The 25355-nt window shown below is 16.6% G+C and overlaps 6 protein-coding genes across 6 annotated transcripts, besides 57 other annotated features; 5 read left to right on the forward strand and 1 right to left on the reverse strand. All coding sequences in view use genetic code 6, as the record gives it.

The window, feature by feature from the left end:
• Window positions 1–113: 113 nt before the first annotated feature.
• Window positions 114–157: a microsatellite.
• A 339-nt stretch (window positions 158–496) lies between these two features.
• Window positions 497–534: a microsatellite.
• A 244-nt stretch (window positions 535–778) lies between these two features.
• Window positions 779–833: a microsatellite.
• Window positions 834–2339: 1506 nt separating this feature from the next.
• Window positions 2340–2370: a microsatellite.
• A 51-nt stretch (window positions 2371–2421) lies between these two features.
• Window positions 2422–2457: a microsatellite.
• A 424-nt stretch (window positions 2458–2881) lies between these two features.
• Window positions 2882–2963: a microsatellite.
• A 630-nt stretch (window positions 2964–3593) lies between these two features.
• Window positions 3594–3627: a microsatellite.
• Window positions 3596–3626: a microsatellite.
• A 513-nt stretch (window positions 3628–4140) lies between the features above and the next one.
• Window positions 4141–4197: a microsatellite.
• Window positions 4198–4442: 245 nt separating this feature from the next.
• On the forward strand, window positions 4443–5140 carry IMG5_098940 (nitroreductase, putative; the record flags this gene model as incomplete). Its single annotated transcript, XM_004035408.1, has 1 exon — window positions 4443–5140. Exon 1 carries the CDS (start codon window positions 4547–4549, stop codon window positions 5138–5140), a length of 594 nt encoding a protein of 197 aa, XP_004035456.1. The 5' UTR covers window positions 4443–4546.
• Window positions 5141–5174: 34 nt separating this feature from the next.
• Window positions 5175–5217: a microsatellite.
• A 977-nt stretch (window positions 5218–6194) lies between these two features.
• On the forward strand, window positions 6195–10994 carry IMG5_098950 (SET domain protein; the record flags this gene model as incomplete). The annotated part of the gene is made up of 10 exons (XM_004035409.1): window positions 6195–6204; window positions 6595–6602; window positions 8000–8074; window positions 8116–8394; window positions 8515–9181; window positions 9511–9835; window positions 9936–10102; window positions 10196–10327; window positions 10378–10525; window positions 10688–10994. The coding sequence occupies 10 exons, from the start codon at window positions 6195–6197 to the stop codon at window positions 10992–10994; spliced, it is 2118 nt and encodes a 705-aa protein (XP_004035457.1).
• Window positions 7186–7221: a microsatellite.
• Window positions 7675–7713: a microsatellite.
• Window positions 7734–7775: a microsatellite.
• Window positions 7734–7797: a microsatellite.
• Window positions 7741–7797: a microsatellite.
• Window positions 7753–7806: a microsatellite.
• Window positions 8415–8487: a microsatellite.
• Window positions 9192–9254: a microsatellite.
• Window positions 9359–9399: a microsatellite.
• Window positions 9440–9511: a microsatellite.
• Window positions 9445–9524: a microsatellite.
• Window positions 9478–9512: a microsatellite.
• Window positions 9864–9898: a microsatellite.
• Window positions 10061–10121: a microsatellite.
• Window positions 10554–10624: a microsatellite.
• Window positions 10591–10639: a microsatellite.
• Window positions 10995–11172: 178 nt separating the features above from the next.
• Window positions 11173–11220: a microsatellite.
• Window positions 11221–11790: 570 nt separating this feature from the next.
• Window positions 11791–11833: a microsatellite.
• A 93-nt stretch (window positions 11834–11926) lies between these two features.
• Window positions 11927–12073: a microsatellite.
• Window positions 12019–12076: a microsatellite.
• Window positions 12077–12094: 18 nt separating this feature from the next.
• Window positions 12095–12132: a microsatellite.
• A 123-nt stretch (window positions 12133–12255) lies between these two features.
• Window positions 12256–12293: a microsatellite.
• Window positions 12294–12598: 305 nt separating this feature from the next.
• Window positions 12599–12642: a microsatellite.
• Window positions 12599–12648: a microsatellite.
• Window positions 12602–12637: a microsatellite.
• Window positions 12649–13460: 812 nt separating the features above from the next.
• On the forward strand, window positions 13461–14486 carry IMG5_098960 (hypothetical protein; the record flags this gene model as incomplete). Its single annotated transcript, XM_004035410.1, has 3 exons — window positions 13461–13482; window positions 13537–14041; window positions 14324–14486. 3 exons carry the CDS (start codon window positions 13461–13463, stop codon window positions 14484–14486), a joined length of 690 nt encoding a protein of 229 aa, XP_004035458.1.
• Window positions 14230–14309: a microsatellite.
• Window positions 14253–14310: a microsatellite.
• Window positions 14487–15890: 1404 nt separating the features above from the next.
• Window positions 15891–15917: a microsatellite.
• Window positions 15891–15920: a microsatellite.
• Window positions 15891–15930: a microsatellite.
• Window positions 15891–15936: a microsatellite.
• Window positions 15937–17113: 1177 nt separating this feature from the next.
• Window positions 17114–17171: a microsatellite.
• Window positions 17114–17228: a microsatellite.
• Window positions 17115–17175: a microsatellite.
• Window positions 17115–17176: a microsatellite.
• Window positions 17119–17169: a microsatellite.
• Window positions 17193–17226: a microsatellite.
• Window positions 17229–17678: 450 nt separating the features above from the next.
• Window positions 17679–17760: a microsatellite.
• A 459-nt stretch (window positions 17761–18219) lies between these two features.
• On the forward strand, window positions 18220–19833 carry IMG5_098970 (hypothetical protein). The gene has a single exon (XM_004035411.1). The coding sequence runs from the start codon at window positions 18246–18248 to the stop codon at window positions 18882–18884; it is 639 nt and encodes a 212-aa protein (XP_004035459.1). The 5' UTR covers window positions 18220–18245; the 3' UTR covers window positions 18885–19833.
• Window positions 19834–19844: 11 nt separating this feature from the next.
• Window positions 19845–19921: a microsatellite.
• A 57-nt stretch (window positions 19922–19978) lies between these two features.
• Window positions 19979–20012: a microsatellite.
• A 13-nt stretch (window positions 20013–20025) lies between these two features.
• On the forward strand, window positions 20026–21620 carry IMG5_098980 (hypothetical protein; the record flags this gene model as incomplete). The annotated part of the gene is made up of 2 exons (XM_004035412.1): window positions 20026–20446; window positions 20704–21620. 2 exons carry the CDS (start codon window positions 20026–20028, stop codon window positions 21618–21620), a joined length of 1338 nt encoding a protein of 445 aa, XP_004035460.1.
• Window positions 21621–21684: 64 nt separating this feature from the next.
• Window positions 21685–22895, reverse strand: IMG5_098990 (ibr domain protein; the record flags this gene model as incomplete). Its single annotated transcript, XM_004035413.1, has 2 exons — window positions 21685–22351; window positions 22613–22895. Coding segments are annotated over 2 exons (950 nt in total), but the record flags the coding sequence as incomplete, so codon positions are not given.
• Window positions 22396–22464: a microsatellite.
• Window positions 22896–23623: 728 nt separating the features above from the next.
• Window positions 23624–23666: a microsatellite.
• Window positions 23626–23666: a microsatellite.
• A 42-nt stretch (window positions 23667–23708) lies between these two features.
• Window positions 23709–23763: a microsatellite.
• A 117-nt stretch (window positions 23764–23880) lies between these two features.
• Window positions 23881–23940: a microsatellite.
• Window positions 23881–23941: a microsatellite.
• Window positions 23894–23941: a microsatellite.
• Window positions 23942–25355: the final 1414 nt, after the last annotated feature.

A 25355-nucleotide genomic window follows, 5' to 3' on the forward strand; every position in this document is an offset into this window, starting at 1 on the left:
TATAAATAAAAAATATTAAATGATAATTTTATTACTTATAAAATAAAATAAATAGATAAAATAATTATAATAATATTTAGAAAAAAATTTTATATAAAATAAAAAATATAAAAATATAAATATTTATATATATATATTTATATATATATATATATATTTTTTATAAATTTTATTTTTTATTTGATTATTTTAATAGTTTATATATTAAACTAAATAAAATTTGCAAAAATTTTTAATTTACTAATTTTTTATTATAGAAAAACATTTAAAAAAAATTATTATAAATTATGTTATATTTTTATTCTTTTTCATTTATATTGTATATAATAATCTAATTTTTTTTTTACATTTATATTTTATTATATTAAATACATATTTTTTATATACTATATAAGTATTTTATTAGAAATTTTAAATGTTAATTATTTTTATTTTTTAATTAATGTTTTTTATATCTATAATAAAAGTCATTAAAAAATAAAAATTATTTATTTAATTATACATAAAAATAAAATTTTATACAAAAATATAAAAAAAAAATTATTTAAAGTATACATTAATATTTATAAAAATAATATTTTTATATTAAATATGTACATATTTTGAATATATTCATTATTTGTTTTATATTTAAAATTAACTTAAACTTTTATTTATCATATATTCTGATATTTTTTTTGATTAATAATTCTAATAAATAACTATCTCATCCTCTAAATAATATATAAAGTAAAAAATTGGCATATAAATAAAAAAAATATACAAATATGTAAAAAATTATATATATATATATATATATATATATATATATATATATATATATATATATATATGAATAATTAATAATTAATTATTAAAAAATATAAAATTAATATTAAATACCACTATCATCTTAAAATTTTTTAAAAACAAACATTTCTTTATTATTTTATATTTTATTAATCATTTCTTATTCTCTTTCTACTTAGCTTTATCCTAACACCTTTTTTATAATAATAAATGCAAATCTTTATTAAATATATTACATAAATTTAATCAATATTAGTATTTTGATCAATTTTTTCAGTTTTATTAATATCTAATTCTTTTTAAAAATCCCCGATTCTTTATAAATAATATTTATCTGATTAATAAGCTTTATTAGGTGAATCATTAACATATTTTGCAATTTCTTTTTAAAAGCCATCATTTATTTTGGGTTTTCTAATAATTTCTAACTATTTTCTTTTCATAGAATCATTAGTTAAAGCAAGACTCGGATCATTATCTAATACAATTAATGGTTTTGATTACCCATTTAATCTAACTAAATATATTTTTTTTAGTTTTTCCATCATATCTTTTTATACACTGAATATATCTTGCAATTCAACTTTCTATATATATTTATTTTATTTTTTTTTTAAATATATATATATATATTTATAATTATATTTTATATTGTTAATTATACATTTCTATATTAATCTTATTAATAAATAATAGATTATTCAATTTTTTATCTATTTAACTTTTAAGACAATGATAATTTAATAAAATTAGCCCATTTTTGTTATATTTATTCGTATTTTTCTAAATTTCTTTAGTAAAAAGTATACTTTAAAAAATCTTATTTATTTAACTTTTTTATTTACTAAGTTTATTCTTTTATGTTGTTTTAAATCCTATTTTTTATACAATCTAAATCTTTTTATAGTTAAAACTTAGTTTTTTTAATTTCTTATTATTAATTTTTTTAGTTTTTCTTAGAATTTTTGTTTACTGAATATGAACTTATTTAAGAAGATAGAGAAATTCTTTATTTTACACTAGGAGTATATTATTAAGATAATTTAAATTATTTATGTTTTTAATGATTTTAAATACCAGTCAGGCTTTCCGACTATAGAACGAGGAATTATTTCCCCTAAAATACTATACTAGGGGCCTTAAATATCTTTTTATACTTTAGATTTATTTTAATTAGAAAATATATTCGGAAGTATTTCTTAAGAGTGACTTTAGTGTTTTTTTTATGTGGAAGTTTTTTGATATTAATTTAAATTTTCTTTTTTAAAAATATAATATAATTTCTTTCGTTTTTATTCCGAGATATTTTATATATGATTGCTTTTTTACATTTTATAATTTATAAGATCAGTTGAAATTAATATAGAATTTGATTATTTAAACATTTTTTTATTATTTTTATTGTATAAATAAAATTATATTTAATGTAATAAAATATATAATTTCTTTATATTATAATATTATTTTTTATAATTAAAAGATCTTATTTAAATACATTTAATTTTTTTATTCTATGATTATAATAATTTTTACAAAAAAAAAAAAAAAAATTTTTTTTTTTTTTTTTTTTTTTTTTTTTTTAAGTAAAAATAAATAAAAATAATTAATTCAAAAAAATAAAAATAAAACAAAAATATTTATCAAATAATAATATTTAAAAAATAATAAAAATGTTTGAATATACTAATAACCCATATATATATTAATCTCCTAAACCATCAACAATACTATATAAAAATCCCGAAGTATAATAATATTACTCGAATTAAATAATAACTTAAAAAATAAATTCATATTATTCATAACCTTAATTAATTGCCTAGCATAAAGAAACCCATTATATAGTAAATCCACCATTTCCATACTCTAATATAAATTATTCAAATATAAATCCCCCAACAATTTAATAAAAAAACATATATAATTATGAACCAAATACTCAATATAATTTTTAAAATAGTAATAAAAGTTATAATTAATTGTATTATGCTAATAGACATTAGCAAAACTAGTATTAAAAAGACTATAATTTTACTAAAAAGGATATAAACTAATAATAAAACTATTAGGAAGAGGAATAATAATAATAATAAATAATACAAGAATAATAACCTTTATATTAAGAAAAAGTAATAATATAAGAAAAATAACCTATAAATGAAATAAAAGAATAAAATATATAAGAAAATAAAGTAATTTAATAGCCTATATATGAATAAATAATAAAAGAAGAACCATCATAAATATAGAAAACAGAAAAAATAGATATAGAATAAAATATTGAATAGATTTATTTTTTATAAGAAAAAACTTAAAGAAAACCTAATATTTTGTAATAATTAGAATAGGGATAAAAAAGAACTTATTAATATATAGACTAGTAATTATAAGATAACAAAAAATAATTAAAAATCGATAAAAACATCTTTAAAAAATAATCAATGGAACGAAGTTTAGAATTTTATTAAAATTTTCTGGAAAAAGTCTCTTAAAATAAATCTTTAAATAATAAAAGTTTTTCTTTTATAAAATTTTTAATCGAATAAGTAGCAGTAAATGAAGAAAGAAATAAATTTTTATATTAATTATAATAAAAAACTCCTTTATAAGCTATATATTATTTCTTTGATTAAGAAAATAAAGGTTTTGTGGATTTTTAAACATTTATAAGCGGTCTTTAAATATTATAAATACCTTATATAGAAGAATTTATGAAAAAAATATACTAAAGACATACTTAAGAAGAAGATTAAAATAAATGGAATTTTTATAATTTTTAATAATTTTTTTGGAATGAATAAATGTAAAAAAATAAAATAAAAAATAAAAATAAAAAAAATATATATGATAGTTTACATTTAGGAATACATTTGAATAAAAAACAAGATTATATTTTAAATTAAGAAAGTTGCTTTTTTTTGAAAAAAGTATTCCAAGCAGCTTTAAAAAGCGAAAAATTAATATCTAGTTTACAAGAATTAGAAGGAGATGAAGAAAAGCTTTAAAATATATTCAAATTTGTTGATAAATAATAGAAAGGATATTTGATTTTGAAAGATTTTTAAGATTGTTTAAATTAATTTTAAGAAAATTAATTTAATATAGAAGAGTTTATTTATATATTTAAATCTATAAATATATCTCATTCAAGAAGAATTGATTTTTAGGAATTTTATAATACATTTAAAAGATTTTAAATAGAAAAAGTTATTGAAAAAAAATAATTTGATGTTTAATAAATTAAGCCTATAAAAATATATAAAGAACCGAATTTTCCAGAATATAAAAAAGTCATATTTAAAGGCAATTAAAGAAAATGAATATAAATATTATATAGTAGAAGAAATATTAATATATATAAAATATATATATATATATATATATATATATATATATATTTATATATATTGTAATATTTAATAATAATAAAATAAATTTTTCATATAAATATCCTTAATAATATTTTTTTTTTTTATAAATTAAACAATAAATAATGTCTCAAAACATAATAGTAATAATTGCAATATCATATTTAATTAAATAAATAATTGAAAAATACTTTAAAGATCAATTAAGGATTTTTTGGTTAAATTTAAATAATAATGACTCTGAAAAGCTAATAGATTTCCTTCTAACATTATAAATAAGTTCTATTATAGGTTTAATATGTCTTTCATATTTAATATTAAAAAAAACACCCTAAACTATTTCATAAAAACTCACAGAAATATCAGACTCCGAATTTTTACATTAAATCATGAAAAAAAGACGTTCTATAATGCCAAAAGACTATCTTTCCGATTTAGTTGAAGATTAAGAAATAAACCATATATTAGAATGTGCAAATATGGCCCCTACACATGGAAAAACAGAGCCTTGGAGGTTTGTAGTTTATAAAAGAGCTAATTTAAGTAATTTATTTAATTTCGTGATTAGTTGGTATGAAAAAAATTGGTAATAAATATATAAAAATGAGGAAGAAAGAGATAAAGGAATTTAGTCTATATAAAATAAATTTGATGAATTGGCAAAAGCATCTCATTTTATTGGAATAGGAATGAAAAGATAAACTAAAAAAGACAAACTTATGCCAGAATGGGAAGAAATAGCTGCTGTATCAACATCTGTGTAGAATATTTATTTATAATGTGCTGCTAAAGGTCTTGGAGGATATTGGTCGAGTATGAATTTTGCAAAAGAATGTAGAGATAGTGAAGAATTTTTAAATTTTATGGGTTTAGAGGATAAAGGAGATAGGTTTCTTGGAAATTTTGTTATTGCGAAAACTAATAAGTATGATTAGTATTAAAGAATTCCTGGAAAATATTAAGATAAAGTTTAATTTAGATGATATTTTTATTAATTTTAATTTTTTTTTGAAAAAGATATAAAAATAAAATTATATATATATAAAAATAAAATTATATAGGTATTTTACATATATTTTTTACAAAATATATGTTTTTAATTATAATATATTTATTATTTTTCTATATATAAAAAAATAAAAAATATGTATTTTTTATTTTTTTAATATTTTTAATTATTACAATAAATATTATATATATCATTTAATTATTTAATATTCTATAAAAAAAATATTTATTAATCTTTGTATTTAATATTTATTTAAAAGTGTTTAATATTATTTAGTTTGTTAGAATTTTTTCTAAAAGTAGACTAGTTTAGCTTCTAAATTCTCATAAATCTTTTATATATCAGAATCACATATTTAAAGAAAATCATCTTCCGTTGTTTTAATAACTTAATTACTATTTTTATGTTAAAAAATAACATCATTTCCTATAAAATTTAAAGTTTCCTTTTCATCTTATTAAATTAATTCTTAAATTTTTTATAAATATCCATTCTTATTATTATTCCAAATATCTAAATAAATATTAACAATATTAATCAAATTTCTAGTCAAAAAATACTCTTTATAATTATTTTAAATAAACTATAAATATAAAGTAAAATTTGGATAAAAATAAAAAAAATGTTTCAAATCTAATTAAGCCAGTTCATTTTAATACCATATTCTATTAATTTTCATATTTTTTAAAGGTAAAACAATCAAAAAATTAAAGCCTATAAATTCTAATAATATACTTACAAAAATTATATAAATTCCTTTTTTTTCATCACAAAAAAACAAATTAAAATTTCCTAAAATGACAAAGTCTAAAAAAAAATATAAATTTTCGGTTTTAAAATAATATTAATTATCTATCTTTTCTAATATTTTATTCGCATATATTAAAAAAAGTCCCAATAAAATATATATTATTATATATCCTATAAAAAAATATATATAATTTCCTTATAAATTTTCATATTAATAAGTTTCCCAATAAACAAAAGGTGAAATTAATGGCTTTTTTTAAAAAATAAAATAAAAAAAAATGAATATATGTATATATAATATTATTTATATTAAAAAGAAAATAAGAAAAAAAAACTATAAAATTAATTCTTTTAAAAGTACATAAAAAAATGTTATTAATGATAATAAAGAAGCTAATAAAATACAAACTATTATTATTAAAATCTCACTTTTAATTAATTTTTAATTAAAAACAGGTATTTTATTTTTTAAACTATTAGAATACTAAGATTATGTTCTACTTGAAGATAAAATCTATTAAGAATATTAAAGACTTTTTTCAACAAATTCTATTTCTATTTAAAAATAAAATATTGTAATCTATATGGATTATTTATTCTTTTTACATTAAATATATTGGATTTTTTTATTTTATTCATTTGCCATTTCATATATTAAATTTAATCTAAAAATTCTAGATAAATATGTAAATATTTTGCAAAACTTTAAAAAGTTATTTACAGGTTATAAATAGTTATTTATATTATTATATTATTTATTTTTTAGCCATTCGAATTTTATAAAACTCATACATATAAGTTAACTTTATTATTAGTTATTACTATTATTAAAATGAATTCCTAAAAGTAAATTGCATACAAATAATAGTGAACATAATGAATTTATTGTTGATATTAAAGGACTTCTTTCACTAATAGGATAATTATAACGTTTTCTAAAGTGGATGAATATAAATATCGAATAGTATATAATAAAAAAAGAAATAAAGATATAAATTATAATAATTTAAATCTTTTCTTAATTCATTCCTTTATTTTTTTTTGTTAGAAAATTTTATATGAATTTATATATATTTCTATAAAAAATATAAAAAATGTATTATATTATTGAATTATATAATAATAAATCAATTATTTTTAAATAAGAATAAAAAAAAAATATATATTAAATAAATATATATATTTATTTAAGAATAATATATAAAGATTTTATTTTTATTTATTCATAAAATATAATAATAAAGTTATAATTATAATTTTATTTTTAAATAAATTACTTTTTATTATTAAATTACTTTAATTATTTTATTTTATTTTATTTTTTTAAAAAAAAAAACCAAAAATTTTATGTAACAATAATTTGATTTTTATATTATAGTAATAAAAAACCATTCGTCGAAAATGTATTAGATTATTAAAATTAAAATAATAAAGATAAGATTAATATTTCAATTTAACATAAAATTATTAAATTTAAAGAAACTCAATATATAAATTCTATTTGAATTCGAGCAATAAGGAAATAGTTTATAAAATATATTGAATAAATCCAATTTGATATTTTTTTATAAATATATACTTTTTATATGAAATATACAAGTCTATATATAAAAAATCTAACTAATATACATATACGATTTGTCTAATTTGCTTTTTAAATAAAATAATTAATTTAAGATTTCATAAATATAAATAAACAATATAATACGACATATTATACATTATATATAGACAAAAATAAATATTATTATTTAAAAATTTAATAAATATATTTTACTTTTAATTAAAATAATTTTAAATTAATTTTGTTTGTTTTTAAAAACTAAAAAAAACAAAAAAAAACAAAAAAAATTAAAAAACAAAAAACTTAAAAAAAAAAAATATTTAAAATTTATATCAAAAAAAAAAAAATGTAATATATTAATGAAAAAATAATATAAGAAAATTAATTAAACCCAAAATTAACAGAAGAATTATAAAAATCAGAATAATATAAAAACCTTATAAAATGGAGTGAGGATAATGGCCTTTTATAAAAATATGTAATATATAAATAAAAATACCCAAAATAAAAAATATAAAGTTAATTGTTCCTGCTGCATTTGGACCTTTAGGAATACCAGGGATAGCTGCGGCTGAAGATATACCAGCAAATACAGTTAATTTTTTTTTTTTAAAAAAAAATAAAATAAAATTTAGATCATTGCTTGTATTCCAAATAAAATAATGATAAGTCTAAATTAAATAAAAGAATGTGAATTAAAGGATATAATAAATGAAAATCCAAGTTTATTTGATGAGGAGGAAAATGCAGAAGCCGAATTTAACATAATCGCAATGTATGTTATACATGAGAAATTAAAGGGCGAAAAATCATTCTATAAACCTTATTTTGACACAATATAGAGATCATATACAATGTATGATTGGACAATAGAGGAAGTAAAATTAACTGAATCTGAAGAAATAATATATTCAGTAAAAATAAAAGCATAAAAATATATATATATATATAATATATATATATATATATATATATATATAATTAAATATATATATATTATATGTATAAAAAATAAATAAAAATACATATAAAAGTTTAATGAATATTGTCGTGATTTTAAAGAAAATTGTTCAGAATTATAAGAATGTTTAATAAAATACCCTTAGTTTTTCTAAAAAGAAGATTTATAAGTTTCTTTAATTAACTGGGCATATTAATTAATAATGACGAGGATTTTTGGATATTCTTTACCATGTACTTGTTTGGTCCCTTTTGGGGATTTATTTAATCATTCAAATAATTCACGTACACATTATATTGTAAATTATAAATATGAAAAGGAAGAAGATAAAAAGAGTGAAAATTATAAAATAAAAAAAAGGAAATTAAATATGGAAATTTTTAAAGATTCAGAAATTGTGTTAGAAAAAAAGAATTATTTTTTTAAAAGCAAAAAACTTAATTTTGTCAAAAAACATAAAAATGTTATTAAAAATAATGAAATTTATAATTTAGATGAAACTAATTTCCTAGAAGATGAAATTTTGAATAAACTTGTATTAGAAATTAACACATTTGAAATATAAAATAATCCATAAAGGGATATATGGGACCTATTTTTTGAAAGTACGTCATAAACTGAAGATAATGATACAGATGAAGACGTTAAGGAAAAAAGAGAATAGGAATATAAAAAACTAAAGGAAAATGAAGTAGAATAGGCGGAATAAATTTATTAAAAAAAAAATTTTTATAAAGAAGGTATTATTAGTATATATATATATAGTTATATATATATATATAGTTATATATATATATATATATATATATATATTTTATTTAATTAAAATTTAATTTTTTATAAAATAAAGATTAAAATATTAAAATTACGAAATTATAATAAAGTAATAGTTAAATTATTTCAAATTTAGCTAAATTAAAATAAGAAGATTAATAAAAATAAGATGTTTATAAAAATATCAAAATTTAAAAATAAATATTTCAAGAATTCTCTAAATCAGATTAAGAAGAAGATGAAGATAAAGAAAGAGAATATTAAGAAGAAGAGGAAGAAGAAGATGAAGAAGAAGAATATGAAAAAGAAAACAAAAACATATACAAAGAAAATAACAATAGAAAATAAAAAAGTAAAGAAGAAGATGAGTAAAAAAAAGAAAACTAAGAAAATAAAAAACAATAACAAATTAATAGTTAAATAAAGCAAATAAATAATGAAAATAATAATAAGATTAATAAATTAAAAGAAAATGGAGAAGAAAATAAATAAAAAAATTAGAAAAATAATGAAAAAAATGAAGATAGCGAAGAATTAAGTGATATAAGTGATGAAAGTAAATGGGATTGGTATGATATTTAAGATACTAATACTTATTTTGTAATAGCTACAGAAAAACCGTAAAATTAATAAAATAAGAAAAAATAAATATATATATATATATATATATATATTTATATATAAATAAATAAATTTTTAAATTATTTTTTTTATATATAGATTAAAAAAAGGAGAATAAGTTTTTTTATGTTATGGTAGAAGAACTAATAAATTTTTATTATAATGGTATGGATTTGCTTTTCATAATAATCTATTCGATAGTTTTGGGTTTAGAGTATTTAAGTTTATAGATATTAATATATTATAAATTATATAATTATATATATGTATATATTTTTATATATTTTTAAGTTTATAATTTTATATATATAAGATGTGGATAAAATAAGAATTTCATACATTATAAGACATCAGTTTAGATGAAATTATTTTTTTGAAACCTATTAATGAATAAAATTGGCAAGATGGATATGTTGAAAATAATAATAACAAAATAAAAGTAAATTAATTAACAAAAGAATTTAGATTAAAAAGAAATATAATATGTTTAGGTTAAATAAAATTTTAAATTATTTTAAACAAAAAAAATATATTTATTTAGAATTTGTATTATATTTAAGAGTATATTTAATAAGTCATTTTCATGAATTAAATTAATCTGAAATTTTAGTTACTATACCTGTTTCTATTAAATATGAAATTTTTATATTTAATTTTGCTTTAAAAATACTAAATAACCTAAGAAACAGGTAAATCTGATTTAAATATAAAAAAAATAATAATAATGTATATGTAAATATATAATTATATATGAATATATATTTATTTATATATATTTATTTATATATTTTTAATATATATATAAATAATTAATTTTAAATTTAATTTATTTACTTTTTATAAAATAAAAGATTTTCAACTAGCCAAGAATAAGATCTATAAATATTGAAAGATCCATATATAAATTATAAATTAAGATTTGCAGTCACTTTAAGATACGAGCATAAAAATTTTATTGATGAACATATAGAAATTTCAAAATAAATTTTAAACATATTGAAAGAACTTTAAGTTAACTAAAAAAACATTAAATAAGCTTATCTTAAAAATTATGAAAATTTCGAAAGCTTTGATTATATTCTATAATAAAGAAAAAAAATTAAATATTATTTGAAATAATTACATGAATCCTAATAAAGATAATATTTAAATGATTGATTTTTCAATAAAATAATATAATTTTTAATGTTTATTTTAAAAAATATATAATATATTTTTAAACTTTTAATAATAAAGAATACATTAACTTAAAAATAATATATATAATATACATATATTTTAATTCGTATACAAATATAGAAATTTATTTTAATAATAAAAATAAAAAATAAATAGTATTAATACTTATTACTTTTTAAAATTAATATTATTATTTTTCAAAATTTATTGTCTAATCATAATAATAATAATATTCTTATTAAATCATAATTTAATAAAATATAACATAAATTATAATAATTTAATTGAAAAATTTAATATATAAATTTACAACATATTATTTAGATATAAAAAAATAAAAAATTAAATTATAAAAGATATTTTTTTGTATTTATAGAATGTTATATTATAATTTAATTATATTTATTTTTTAATAATATAGAATTTTAAGAATATTTTTATTTTAAAATAAAAAATTATTACTATCTTTATATTAAATAAAAAAAATATAATAATTGAATATTAATAATATATTATAATTTATAAATATAAAAAATTAAAAAAATAATATATCTAATATTATATAGTTCATAAAATTGATATAAAAGATTTGTTATAAAATATGTATTATGTCTAACAATCAAAAAGAAATAAAAATTATAAGTAAAATTATCAAAAATAAATATTAAAATTATAATTATGATTGTTTGAAATATTTTAGATCAATAAGATCATTTATATAATTATGTAAATTATTAATATGGTAAAAATAAATAATAGAATAAAAAAATTGAATATAACTTTTATGAAAAAAAAAATAAGTTTTATGTAAAAAAAAAGAAAAAAAGAAGAATAATTAATAAAAAAAATCAACTTATTCTTAATTAAAAATATACTTTAACAAAAAGATATGTTTTTAAATATTATATATTAATAAAAATAATTTTATATATAAGAAAAAAGAGAAAAAAGATAAAATTAATATAATAAAAAAAATTATAAAAAAAAAGCAAATAATTAAATGATAAAAGATATATTAAAATAAAAATAATGTAATATATAAAATAAATATAAAAATATATGAATATATATATATATATATTATATTAAATTAAATTAAATTAAATTAAAATAAATTTAAAATATATTTTTTATATTTTTATTTGTTTTATAAATACAATATTAATACATTTTAATTCAAAAATAAAAAGTATTAAATGTATTTTTTTTTAATATATATTCCAATAAATATTGAAAAATGTATATATATTATTTTTTTAATATAATATTAGTTTTTTTTTAACATTTTTAATATTAAATATCATATTTTTAAATTATTTTAATTTAATTAAAAAAAATATAATAATTTGATATCATGCAAAAATTATCATTGTTAAGATAAAAATAATTTAAAAATATTTTTTAAATAATATATGTTTTTTGAATATAATAATAAATTGAATATTTTATTAAAGCAAATACAATAAAAAATAATTTTTTTAATATATTATTAGAAAAAACATAATTTTTATTATAAAAATAATATTAAATAAAAATATTCTTTTAATAAAAATTAAGTAAATGAAAAATTATAATATAAAATAATATATATATATTTATATATATTTATATATATTTATATAAATATTAATATTAGGAAATTATTTAAGTTTAATTTTTAAATATTAAAAGTTTTATTAATTTATATTTTTAATATTAAATTGAAACGATTTTCTATTAATTATTATAAAAATAAAAATATATAAAAATAAATTTTTTAAAACATTAATAAATAAAAAATTTAAGTTAATAATCTTTTAAAGAAGAAAATAATCAAAATTATGAATAAACACATTTCTATTTTGTTAATTTTTAATAAAACAGTAAAAAATAAATTCGATTTATAATAGAAGTAGAAGAATCGTCTATATTTTTACTTTATTTAATAATTTTAAAATAATAACCTGTATATAAAACTGTCAAACATATCTAAATACTATTTTATTTTTAAAAACTAGATATTTTATAGTATTTTTAAATATAAGATTTCTTTTCAATTCTTTAATTCTTTATTGAATTAATTTTGATTTTTAATATTAAAAATTTTGTTTTTATTTGATATAAAAATAAATAAACTCTTATCATTTAATTAATTTTTTTTTTTTTTTAAAAAAATTATTTAAAAATATATTAATTAATATTTAAAAATACAATAACATACATTCATTTCTTAAAAAAATGTAAACAAATTTTTAAGGCTTTTAAAAAAATAATGCATTTTATTCTGTAAAAACGCGTAAAATAAAAACATAAAAAAACAAAAGAAAAAAAAAATATATATAAAAAAAGCCTAGTATGTACACAAAACAGGTTAAAAAGGGAAATAAAAAAGCATAAAAGATATAAAATTTAATCCTGATCAATATTCAATATTAGGTGAACGAGCTTTAGAATATTTAAAAAAGCATGAAAGAAATGAACCTAACCGGTAATTTTTTCTTATATATATATATATTTGTATATGTCTAAATATAAAATAAAGTAAATAATCGGAAATTGATTGTTTATAAGTATTAATGGCATTAGATTCTGAAAAAGGTTTATAAGCTAATCATTTCGAAGATTAAGTAATGTTAGAATAAGCTTTATAGAAAATTACTCACATGGCTAAGAATAATACAGATTTACTTGAATTAAAGTCTATGTTAAATGAATTAGTACATTAAAGAAAATAATTAACTGAAAAAGAAGAAGCTTTTTTAAATAATTTATCTGTATTTATAGATTTTTATGCGAAAGCAGATTTCGAACTTTTATTAAATGGAATTATAAAAGAAGATTTTTTATATAAAGAATTGGAAAGACTATAAAAATTATTAAAATAAAAAGAAAAATTATATTAGGATAGAAAAAAATTTCATTTCGATTTAAATGCATTTCTTAATAAACCATAAAAAAAGCCAAATACCCCTCCTCCATAAATAGATAATTATAAACCTGTATTTAAAGAGATTATAAAGCCAAATACACCTCCTAAAGAAATAGAAGTAATTAAAAAAAAAATATATATATATTTCTTTTTATCTTGTTAGTATTTTTATTTATATATTATTATTTTAATGATATGATTCAAAAAATAGGAATAATAAATTTATATATTAATAAATTTATTAATTTTTTTTTTTTATAAAAAATAATAATAATATAAAATAGTGATAAATATAAATAAAAGAATATATATTAAATTTATTTTTATTAATATATAAATATATATTTTTATATATATATAAATATATAAATTTATATTTATATATATTCTTTATTATTAGAAACCTTATGATTTATGGAATTTCTAACATCCCGATTTAATTGATTGGAGAGCCAATTTTTTAGGCCCTTAATATCCAAATTAAACTTTTACTTTAGATTAATTGTCTTTAATTTTACTAGCTTAAAGAAATAATCCTTAAATATAAATTCTACCTCCATTGAACAATAATTCATCTGGTAAAAATGAATTATATACTTAACCTTTAAACCTTCAAATGGAATGGCCTTACGTATCTGGTATGTCTCATTAATTTCCTAGAGCTTCTAATAAAGAAGTGGAATAACTTGAATATTTTAAAGCTTTAGAGGCTGATTTGATTCTTAATTTAAGAAAAATACCTCCCTTTTCTCCTGAATATGGTACCATAAGTGCTCATTTAAACCTCGTGAGATAAATCTTATCTAATTACATGAACAAAAAGCACACTTGGTTAGATTACACTTAAGAAATAAACCAACTTCCTGAAACAAATCTAATAAAACCCACAAAATTAATCCATTACGAGTAACCACCTTTTGATTAAATTTTAATTGACAAAAACTATATTAACTTATCTTCCAAAAACCCTTCCCAAAAAAAAATATATAACAAAAAATAACGAAAAAAATCCGACTAAAATATAATATAAACGATATAGTTGGAGTCTAAGGTTTTCGGTTTAAATTCCATAAATTAGACCCATTAATGGAAAAATACGGCGATATAATTACACTCAGGGGAGCTTTAATTTACGGACAAGAAGTCTATATAGATAGAAGTGGTTAAAATTGTGCTTTTTTACTATAAATAAAATGCTTTAGAAAAGGACTTAAAATGTTGGGAAAAGCAAAAAAAGATTTAGATTTGGATTTAAGACCAGTTATTAGTGAATATAATACTATTGAAGATTTGGAAAAATTTAAATTACTTATAAATTTATATGATAAAAATGGAAAACTTATTGGTTGGGAAGTTTTTCCTTTATATACAAATGTAAGATTTAATTAAGGTAATAAAAAAATGTATTGGTTTATATATTATTTTATATTTTTATATATTAATTATTTTAATATTTACTTTTTCTTTTTTATTTACATATTATTAAATATTCTTTTTATATATAAGGAAAGTTTACTTAATGCTTATTTAGTCCTCCGTTTTAAAAACCTCCTTTTTTACAACCTAAATAAGCTTTAGATATATAATTATAACATGAAATTATACCTTTACCTTGTTAAGATAGTAGTAGTGATGATGAAGAAGAATTATAATAAATAATAAATTCAAGATAAAGCAATATTTTTTATAATGAGAATACTAGTAAAGTTATAAATGATATGGAATAAGGAAATGAGATTATAGAGCCAAAAGACGTGGTTATTTTAAGGGATGCTAATAGAAATTAATAAATTAATGAAAATGATTATGGTTTACATAATTATAGTTAATATAATTAATATGATTATGATGACAAGAAACATATAGATTTTTAAGAAACATTTAATATGTAAAATAATGCAAAATACTTTAGTAATAATACTGGTAAAGATTATTCGGATAATTTTATATAAAATGCTGACAGAAGTAAAAAAATAAAAAAAAATAAAAAAAAAATATAGAAAAATATATAGATGATAATTAAAATAGTTTTGATAAATTCGAAGATATAACATAATTTAAATTTAAGGTTTTTTCTATAAAAGGATATACTAATAGTTAAAAAAATTCAGAAATAACACTAAGATCTGCCCTTATTCATTAAAAAAAAGTTATCAAAGATATGAAAAATGTACAAGTAGCAGATTCTTAGACTATTAAATTAAAAAAAGATGGAAAAGATGATATAATATAATTGAATTATTAAAAAATTTATGATTTGGATTTAAAATAAATTCTTTTATTTAGAAATTTAGAAGATCTTTCCAAATATATCCTCGTTATCAATTATTTCGATTAAAATGGATAATAAATAGGTTGGCATTTAATTAACATATTCCACAATTTCAAATTTAATAGAGGAATTAAAAAAGTTAAATTATTTGAACCTCCAGCATAAAATCCGCCTTTTTCTAAAGAAAAAAAAGAATCTTAAATAGAAATTGAATATGTAAAAATATAAATATATAATTATTTTTATTTAATTTTTTTTAAAAAAAGGAATTAAGTACAAATATATAAACTGAATATTCTTAAATAAAAACTATGAAAAGTACTAGAAATAAAAAATAATAGGGAAATATTACTAAATAATCCACAATAAATGGTTTTTTTTTTTAATAAAAAAAATAACTAACTATAAAATATATATATATATATATAGGAACTATATTAAATACAAAATAGGATGATTAAGGATTAAAAATAGTACTTTATTAATTAAAATATTATGATATATAAAAATACGGAGAAACAATAAAAATATAAGGGACAATATTTTTAGAAGATGTCATAATAAAATAAAAAAATAAACAAGAATGTAATTATGAAAAAATAATAAGAGGTTAAAAAACAGATTAAAGGAACATATTAAATTTAGATGAAGAATATATATATGAATTAAATCCAAATATATTAATGAAAGATTACACATAAAAGGAACAAGAAAAAATAAAAGTTTAGTAATAATTTTATATCATAAAAGATTAAGAGTATTAATTGATAGCATGGTGTATTTTCCCTATAATGAAAAATAATAATCTAATTTTAGGAAGATAAAGTCTTTTTTTATATGAACCAAAACTTTAAAAATATCCATATAAATTAAATGAAGCTAAAAAAACTTAAATAAAACTTGATTATGTATGTACGCAATATATATAAAAAAATATATATATACACATATAAAAATATATATATAAATATATATATATATTAAAATTTGAAATTTATATATATAAATTATATATAAAATATATATTAAATATCTTATTTAAAAAAAGGAAATTTTTTAAAGTAAATATACAAAATAAGAATAATTTTAAATAAAAGAAATTCTAAAAATTAATGTTATAGAAGTTTCAAATTAAAAATAAAAGGTTTCTATTAGTTTTAATTTAACTCTATGTGAAAATTCAATAGAAAATGTAATTTTATAAACAAATAATGACTAATGTATTTTTGAATCAGATTTTATGTATGATCATGATATTAAAAATAATTTAAGTACCATAAATGTATATAAAACATGTATATAATTTAAAATTAATAAAATTAGATAAAATAAACGAAGAAGCAATATTCTATATAGATTTAAACTAAATTAAAAAAAAATACAATAATCTATTTATTTTTATTTAATTAGTATCTGAAAAAGCTCCAAATGTAAAATAAAATTATATAAGTATTATATAAAAAAAAATATTAAATATTATAAAATATAATATATATATTTATATATATATATATATATATATATATATATATATATAAATATATATACATTTATATTCATATATAATAATTTTATTATATAATTTTCAATAAATAGGTAGATGAATAAGAATTCGGATGTTTTTTAATGTCTTTTCTTAATTAAAATGGAGATGTTAATGTTGGTAAATTTAAAGAAAGTATATTTAAATTTCCTACTTAAATTTCATTTCCTTTAGATCCTAAATAATTAAAAATAATGGATTGTAAATTAGAATTTAATATTGAATTAATTTAATGAAAATATATATTTTTTTTTATTTTTTTTAATATAAAGCTTTATTTTTATTTTTTTATTTTATATTTAAGGATAAAAATTTATTATTTAAACCTATTTAAATCTAAATTTAATTTTTTAATATATTAAATAAATAAATATATATTATATATAATAAAAATATATTTGATTAACCATTATCTTCTTATTATTTTTTATTATAAGATAATAAAAAAAGTAAAACAAAAAAAATTACATTTATCTTTTAATTTTAAATAAATTAATTAAAAAAAAAATGGATAATATAAATATTGCTACATAACAATAAGCAGTCCGAATACCTGTAGCCTCCTAAGAAGGATAATCTACTCATTCTTACTCATCCGAAGAAGTTCACGCATTTTCCCAACACATAAACAATTCTTTAAAAGATGATCCACATTTATAAAGCCTACTCCCTATAGATTCAGAATCTAAATAATTGTTTGATGCAGTAGGAAACGGTATTATATTATGTAAACTAATAAATAAGGCTTGTCCAGGTACAATATTTACTAAGGCAATAAATATAGAGAAGCTTAATATTTTCAAAATAAAGGAAAATTTGAATTTAGCAATAACATCTGCTAGAGAAATTGGTTGTGTGATAATAAATGTACATTCTGGGAATATAATAGACAAAACTGAGCATATTATTTTAGGCTTATTATGGTAAATCATAAAAGTACACCTTTTAGGAGGTTTAGACTTAAAACTTCACCCTTATTTAATCCGATTGAAAAAAGAAGACGAAGAAGCTGCCGAATTACTAAGACTTTCGAAAGAAGAATTACTCACAAGATGGTTTAATTACCATTTATCGAATGCTAAAAGAGAAAAATTTCGAATTTTACAACAGATTTAAAAAATGGAGAAGCTTATGTTTATCTCTTGAATTAAATTTCTAATTAAAAATTAGATTTGTCCGCTCTTTCCCTTTCTGTAGAAGATCGCCTTCAAAAATTGATAAATGACTCTATTTCCTTAGGAATACCCTCCGGCTGTATTAAATATTCTGACATAATGAGTGCTAATTAAAAACTTAATCTGATGTTTACTGCTTATCTTTTTAATTATTGCCCAGGACTAGAACTCACAGAATAGGAGAAAGATGACGCTAGCTAAATTTATAGATGATGACAATGATTAAGAGCTTTCTAGAGAAGAACGAGTTTTTAGAATGTGGATAAATTCCTTAAATATAGAAGGTTTATATATAAATAATTTAATATAAGATTTAAGAGACGGTAAATTATTATGTTAAGTCATGGATAAACTAGCGCCTGGCAAAGTGGACATGAATAAAGTCGAAGGTATGTTAAAAAAAATCACAAATATAAACAAAATATAATGTGCTAACTATGCGATTTAAATTGCGAAAGAATTAGGTTGTTAATTAGTGGGAATAGGCGGAAAAGATATAGTCGATGGGAATAAAAAATATATATTAGCAATAGTTTGGTAATTAATGAAAAAATAATAACTCGAATGTATAGGAGATATGACTGAAAATAAACTTATTGAATGGGCTAATAGTAGAATTTTAGAACCTTAGCATAAAATAAATAACTTAAAAGATAAGAAATTAAAAAGTTCTCATTTCTTTTTTAAAGTATTGTAATCTATTGATTCTTTAGTTGTTAATTATGATCTAGTCACTCCCGGTTAAACTGATTAGGAAGTTATGGAAACGCTAAGTATGTGATTCTGTTTGTAGGAAACTTGAAGCTGCTGTATTTATTGTTTGGGAACATATTGCGGATGTTAATAGCAAGTTTTTGTTAACTTTTATGGCTTCTATTTATAGATGTGCTTTAGAACATAAGAAAATATAAGAAAACTGATAAAAAAAGAAAATTATAAATTTTATTTATAAATATTATATTTAAAAATTTATTATAAATATTTTAAATTTTAAATATTTAATTTAAAAAATATATATTTATTATATCATAAAATAGTAATTTTTTTTTTTTATAAGTTATCATAAAATATATATATATAATTAAATATATATTATAATAACAAATAAAAATATGGATAACATAAATCTCCGTAAAAACTCAAACACATAATAAGAAAATCGTATCCGTGTTGCCTCCAGAGTAGGCGAAACTATAGCCACTCACTCCTACACTCAAGGAGAAGTCCATGCATTTTCCCAACACTTAAACAATTCATTAAAAGATGATCCTTAATTAAAAAGCCTTCTACCAATAAACCCTGAATCTGACCAATTATTCTAAGCAGTAGATACTGGAGTTTTATTATGCAAATTAATAAATAAAGCCTAACCAAATACAATATCTGAGAAGGCTATAAATTTTGATAACTTGAATATTTTTAAAATAAAGGAAAACATAAATTTAGCAATAACTTCTGCTAGGGCAATCGGATGCATTTGCGTAAATGTTCATTCTACGAATATTTTAGAGAAATCAGAGCATATTATTTTGGGTTTATTATGGTAAATTATTAAAATACATCTTATGGGGAATCTAGACTTGAAACATCATCCTTATTTAATCCGATTGAAAAAGAAGAAGAGGAAATAGCTGATTTATTAAAACTTTCGAAAGAAGAAATACTGATGAGATGGTTTAATTACCATTTAAATAATGCAAAAAAGAATAGAATTTCCAATTTCGAAACTGATTTATAAAACGGAGAATCCTATGTATATCTATTGAATTAAATTTCTAATTAAAAAATAGATTTATCCGCACTTTCCCTTTCAATATAAGATCGTCTTAAATAAATAATAAACGACTCCAAATAACTAGGACTACCTCCTAATTGTATTAAATACACGGACATAATGAACTGCAATTAAAAGCTTAATTTGATTTTCACTGCACATTTATTTAATAATTGTCCAGGATTAGAACCTACAGAATAAGAGAAAGTAGACGCTGCGGAACTTATAGACGATGATAAAGACTATGAAACTCCAAGAGAGGAAAGAGTTTTTAGAATGTGGATCAATTCTTTAAATTTAGAAGGTGTTTATATAAATAATCTAATATAAGATTTAAGAGATGGAGAAATTCTTTGTCTAGTAATGGATAAATTAGTACCTGGAAAAGTCGATATGAAAAAAGTTAAGGCATAATTAAAAAATAGAACCAAATTAAATAAAATACAGTGTGCAAACTATGCTATTTAAATAGCGAAAGAATTAGGATGCTAACTAGTGGGAATTGGAGGCGTAGATATAGTAAATGGAAACAAAAAGCTTATTTTAGCAATAGTCTGGTAATTAATGAAAAAATAATAACTCGAATGTATAGGAGATATGACTGAAAATTAACTAATCGATTGGGCAAATAATCGAATAGTAGATCCTTAATATAAAATAAATAACTTTAGAGATAAGAAATTAAAAAGCTCTCATTTTTTCATTAAACTTTTGGAATCTATAGAACCTTAAATAATTAATAAAGACTTTGTAACTCCAGGTTAAAATGATTAGGAAGTTATGGAAAATGCTAAATATGTTATTTCGGTTTCTAGAAAACTTGAAGCAGCTGTATTTATTGTTTGGGAACATATTGTGGATATTAATAGCAAGTTTTTATAAAGTTTTGTAGCTTCTCTTTATAGATGTGCTTTAGAATATAAGAAAAAATGATTTTATATTACTTCTTGTTTGTTTTTAAAATATATAAAATAAATATATATTAATTATATTTTTTTCATTTCAAAAATATTTTCTTAATAAGCAAAAAAAAACCTAACATTAATAGAATACATAAATTTATAGGTATTGTTAAAACACTAATTATTAATATAAAAAAAAACTTAAATATTTCCTTAAAACTTAAAATATCCGAACAAATATATCCCGTATATGATTTATGCTTTAAATAAAAATACAAAAAATTAAGAATTCCTAACCCAAAAATCACACACAATAAGGGTAAAACTAACATAAATCCAGCCCAATGTAAAAAAAAGCCAAAATAAGTCAATAAATAATAAAGAATAACCTTATAAATATGCAAATATGGAATAACCTATGCAAATTACAATCCCGGACATCCAAAAATATTCGATTAATTATAATGACTTGTGGTATATTTTTTCAAACAGAGCCAACAAAACTAATGACTACATCTAGGACATTTCATATGATTACATCCTTCTGATTTTTATATACGAGATAAGCATTAAGGACAATTTTTAACTTAAAATTTCTATATAATTATCTTGTATTCAGAATCTATTGCACTTTCACAATCTAAATCTTCATGCCATAAATTTGTACAAAAATAACACATTTATAAACCACATTTATTACAAGTTAATTAAATTTAGCCTTTTTCTCCTTTTATAGGATTTTCACAACCAATGCCAATACACCTTATAAATAAAAAAATAAAATAAAAAAAGTATAAAAAATTAAAATATATATATATTATAAATATATATATATATATATATATATATATATATATATATATATATATATATATTTGATATTTCTCACTTTAATTGTTTAATGACCCAGTTTATGATTTAAAATAGTTTTAAATTAATTTATCGTTATTTTTTATTTATTTATTTAAAAATTATTTTTTTATATTATTAAAAGTTAATAAAAACATTAATAAATTTTTTTACCATCTTATATCTGGATCTGAATTAAGTTACATTATTTATTTGAATTTAATATATTTTTAAAAAAATTCTTCGTTTTAAAGACATCTTTTTATATCTTTTTCATTTAATTTTTATTCACATCCGTATTGAGGACATGATATATTTAAGATTTAATTTTATTAAATTAAGTTTTTCAAATATTATTAAATACAGGTATTACAGAAAATATGATTGCAAGATTTTTATGTTGGGAAAACCATATCTTCTATTTTTGATTCAGAAAAGCATATATTACACAAAAATTCTTTTTCAATTTGATTTACATTTACATGTATTTTTTAATTAAATTTACTTAAAGAATCTCTATTATTATTATTACTATTTTAATATTAATACTAAACAATTATAGGTTTATAAGATTAAATAGAAGAAGAAAAAGAATATTAAGAAAATGCTTGATTTTCTTGAAAATTTTAATATATTTCTTACTTTTTTTATTAAATAAATTCTTTAAAATCTTTGTTTTCATAAAAAGCGTTTATTATATTATTTTCATCATCATTTAATAATAAATCAATGCATTATGTTTAAATTACCATTTTATCTATTTTTTCATAATCTTTTAGACTTTCTAGGGCGTATATTATATTTTATTCTTTAAAATTCATCTTTAATAATCGATTAAAAACCCATTTTTTTTTAAATATTGTAGAATGACTATAAAAACTTAATTACGAATCTTTTATTAAACATATTTTTTAAGATAAAAATTCTTAATAGTCTAAATTATTTAATGACTTATTATACACACTTTCATTTAATAAACTTTTATGTAAATTTTATCCAGAACTAAAATTCATCAAGATAATATTTTTAAAAATGAAAATTATTTAATTGTATAATGAATATATATGTATGTAATTTATTTTTTAATCTTTTTTGTTTAAATGATTTTAATGTTTTTATTTTTATTATATTTATGTTATATATAAATTTTTTATTTATTATTTAAAATAAGAAAAAAAGAAATTTATATAATTATTTTTTTAATATAATAATATTTTTTAAAATAATATTGAATAAAAGATTGATATTTATCTTGTTAAAAAAAACAATTATAAAAAATTAATATAATATAAAAATATATAAATAAATATATAGAAAAATAATAATCAAAAAAAAATATATTTTAATTTTATTTATTATATAAAATATTATTATTTATAAAATTTGATATTTTTTACATTGAAAATAAAGCAATTATATAGATGTAGCTAAGCTAAATTAAAATATATATACATATATATATATATATATTTATATATTTATATATTTATATATTTATATATTCAAAATTATAATATTTTATTAAAATTTTTAAAATTATTTTAAAAAAAAATATTACAGCATTACAAAATATGAACGATAAGTAAACTTAAGATTTTATAATATTAGAAAGTATATAATATTTTAAAAATAATTAAAAAATATCAAAATATAAATAAAAGAAACATTTAATAATAAATACTATTTATTAAGCGAATTAGTTTTATATTAATATTAATCTTATACAAATTATAAACAAAATCCTTTCAATCCAAAAGTAAAAAAACTATTTAAATATAAATTAACATAAACAATAAAGTAAATGTATAATCTTGATGAATATACATATTAAATGATCGAAAAAGGTTTATTAATGAAAGCTAAAGATCCTAAAAAAACACTAAAGAGATTCTTTTATAAACTAAATGTACTGAATCTTTAAAATTATGGTTTTCTGCTATTGAAAATAATCTCGAAATAAAAGATTTGTATTATCTTTAAATCATAAATAATGAAAGAAATATTATTTTAGATAATTTTGATGAATAAAACTATATTACGAAAAGTATTTTTCAATAAATCGAATAAAATAACTCTTAAGATAATAATTTATAAAATGATAATTCTTAAAATAGTTGCCATTTAATGGAATTTAAAGAAGATGAAATCGAATATAAAATCTTGAAATTTAAATAAAATATACCTTTTTTAGAAAAAGATAAGTAGAATTTTGAAATTTTAAATATACTTTTAGCAAACGAATAAGAAGATATAAAAATAAATGAAAATTTTGACAAAATAATAATTAATATAGAGTATTTTTTTGAATTTTTGGAAAAAAATATTTGCGATATTTATTTTTAGAAATAAAAAATTAGACAATTAATAAAAAAAATATATTTTTTTCAGATTCTTCATTAATATTATTAATTATTTTAGAAAAATTTTAACATTTAATTTAATTATAAAGTGAAAACGAAAAAATAACTAAAACCCTAATAATTTAATAAGAAAAATTTATCAAAAAGATACTTTAAAATTTCGAAAAAATCCTCTAGAAATTCATAAAAGACGCGAACGAAGTTCTCCAAGAAAATCCGAAACTAGAAATAAAATAAAATGATATTTATTTTAAAATTTTTAAATACTTTATAGAAGATATTGATCATTTTTATTAATTTTTTATAACATTACACGAAATTATTATTAAAGATTTTCCCTTTTGTAAAAAGGTACTGATTTCTTTAAATGCTTAAAATATAAAAGAATTTCCTCATTTGGGATAGTTCTCTAATGTTTTTTATGACAAGAAAAAAATAAAAGAATTTAAATCATCTATTCATTTCCTAAAAATTTATTAAAATTAAATTTAATAGTTATATAATAAATATTAAGATAATTGAGAAATTTCTATAAATATTAGAATATTTAATTAATA

This window comes from Ichthyophthirius multifiliis (genome assembly GCF_000220395.1).
Source record: "Ichthyophthirius multifiliis unplaced genomic scaffold scaff_1120509250840, whole genome shotgun sequence".
Lineage (NCBI taxonomy): Eukaryota > Ciliophora > Oligohymenophorea > Hymenostomatida > Ichthyophthirius > Ichthyophthirius multifiliis.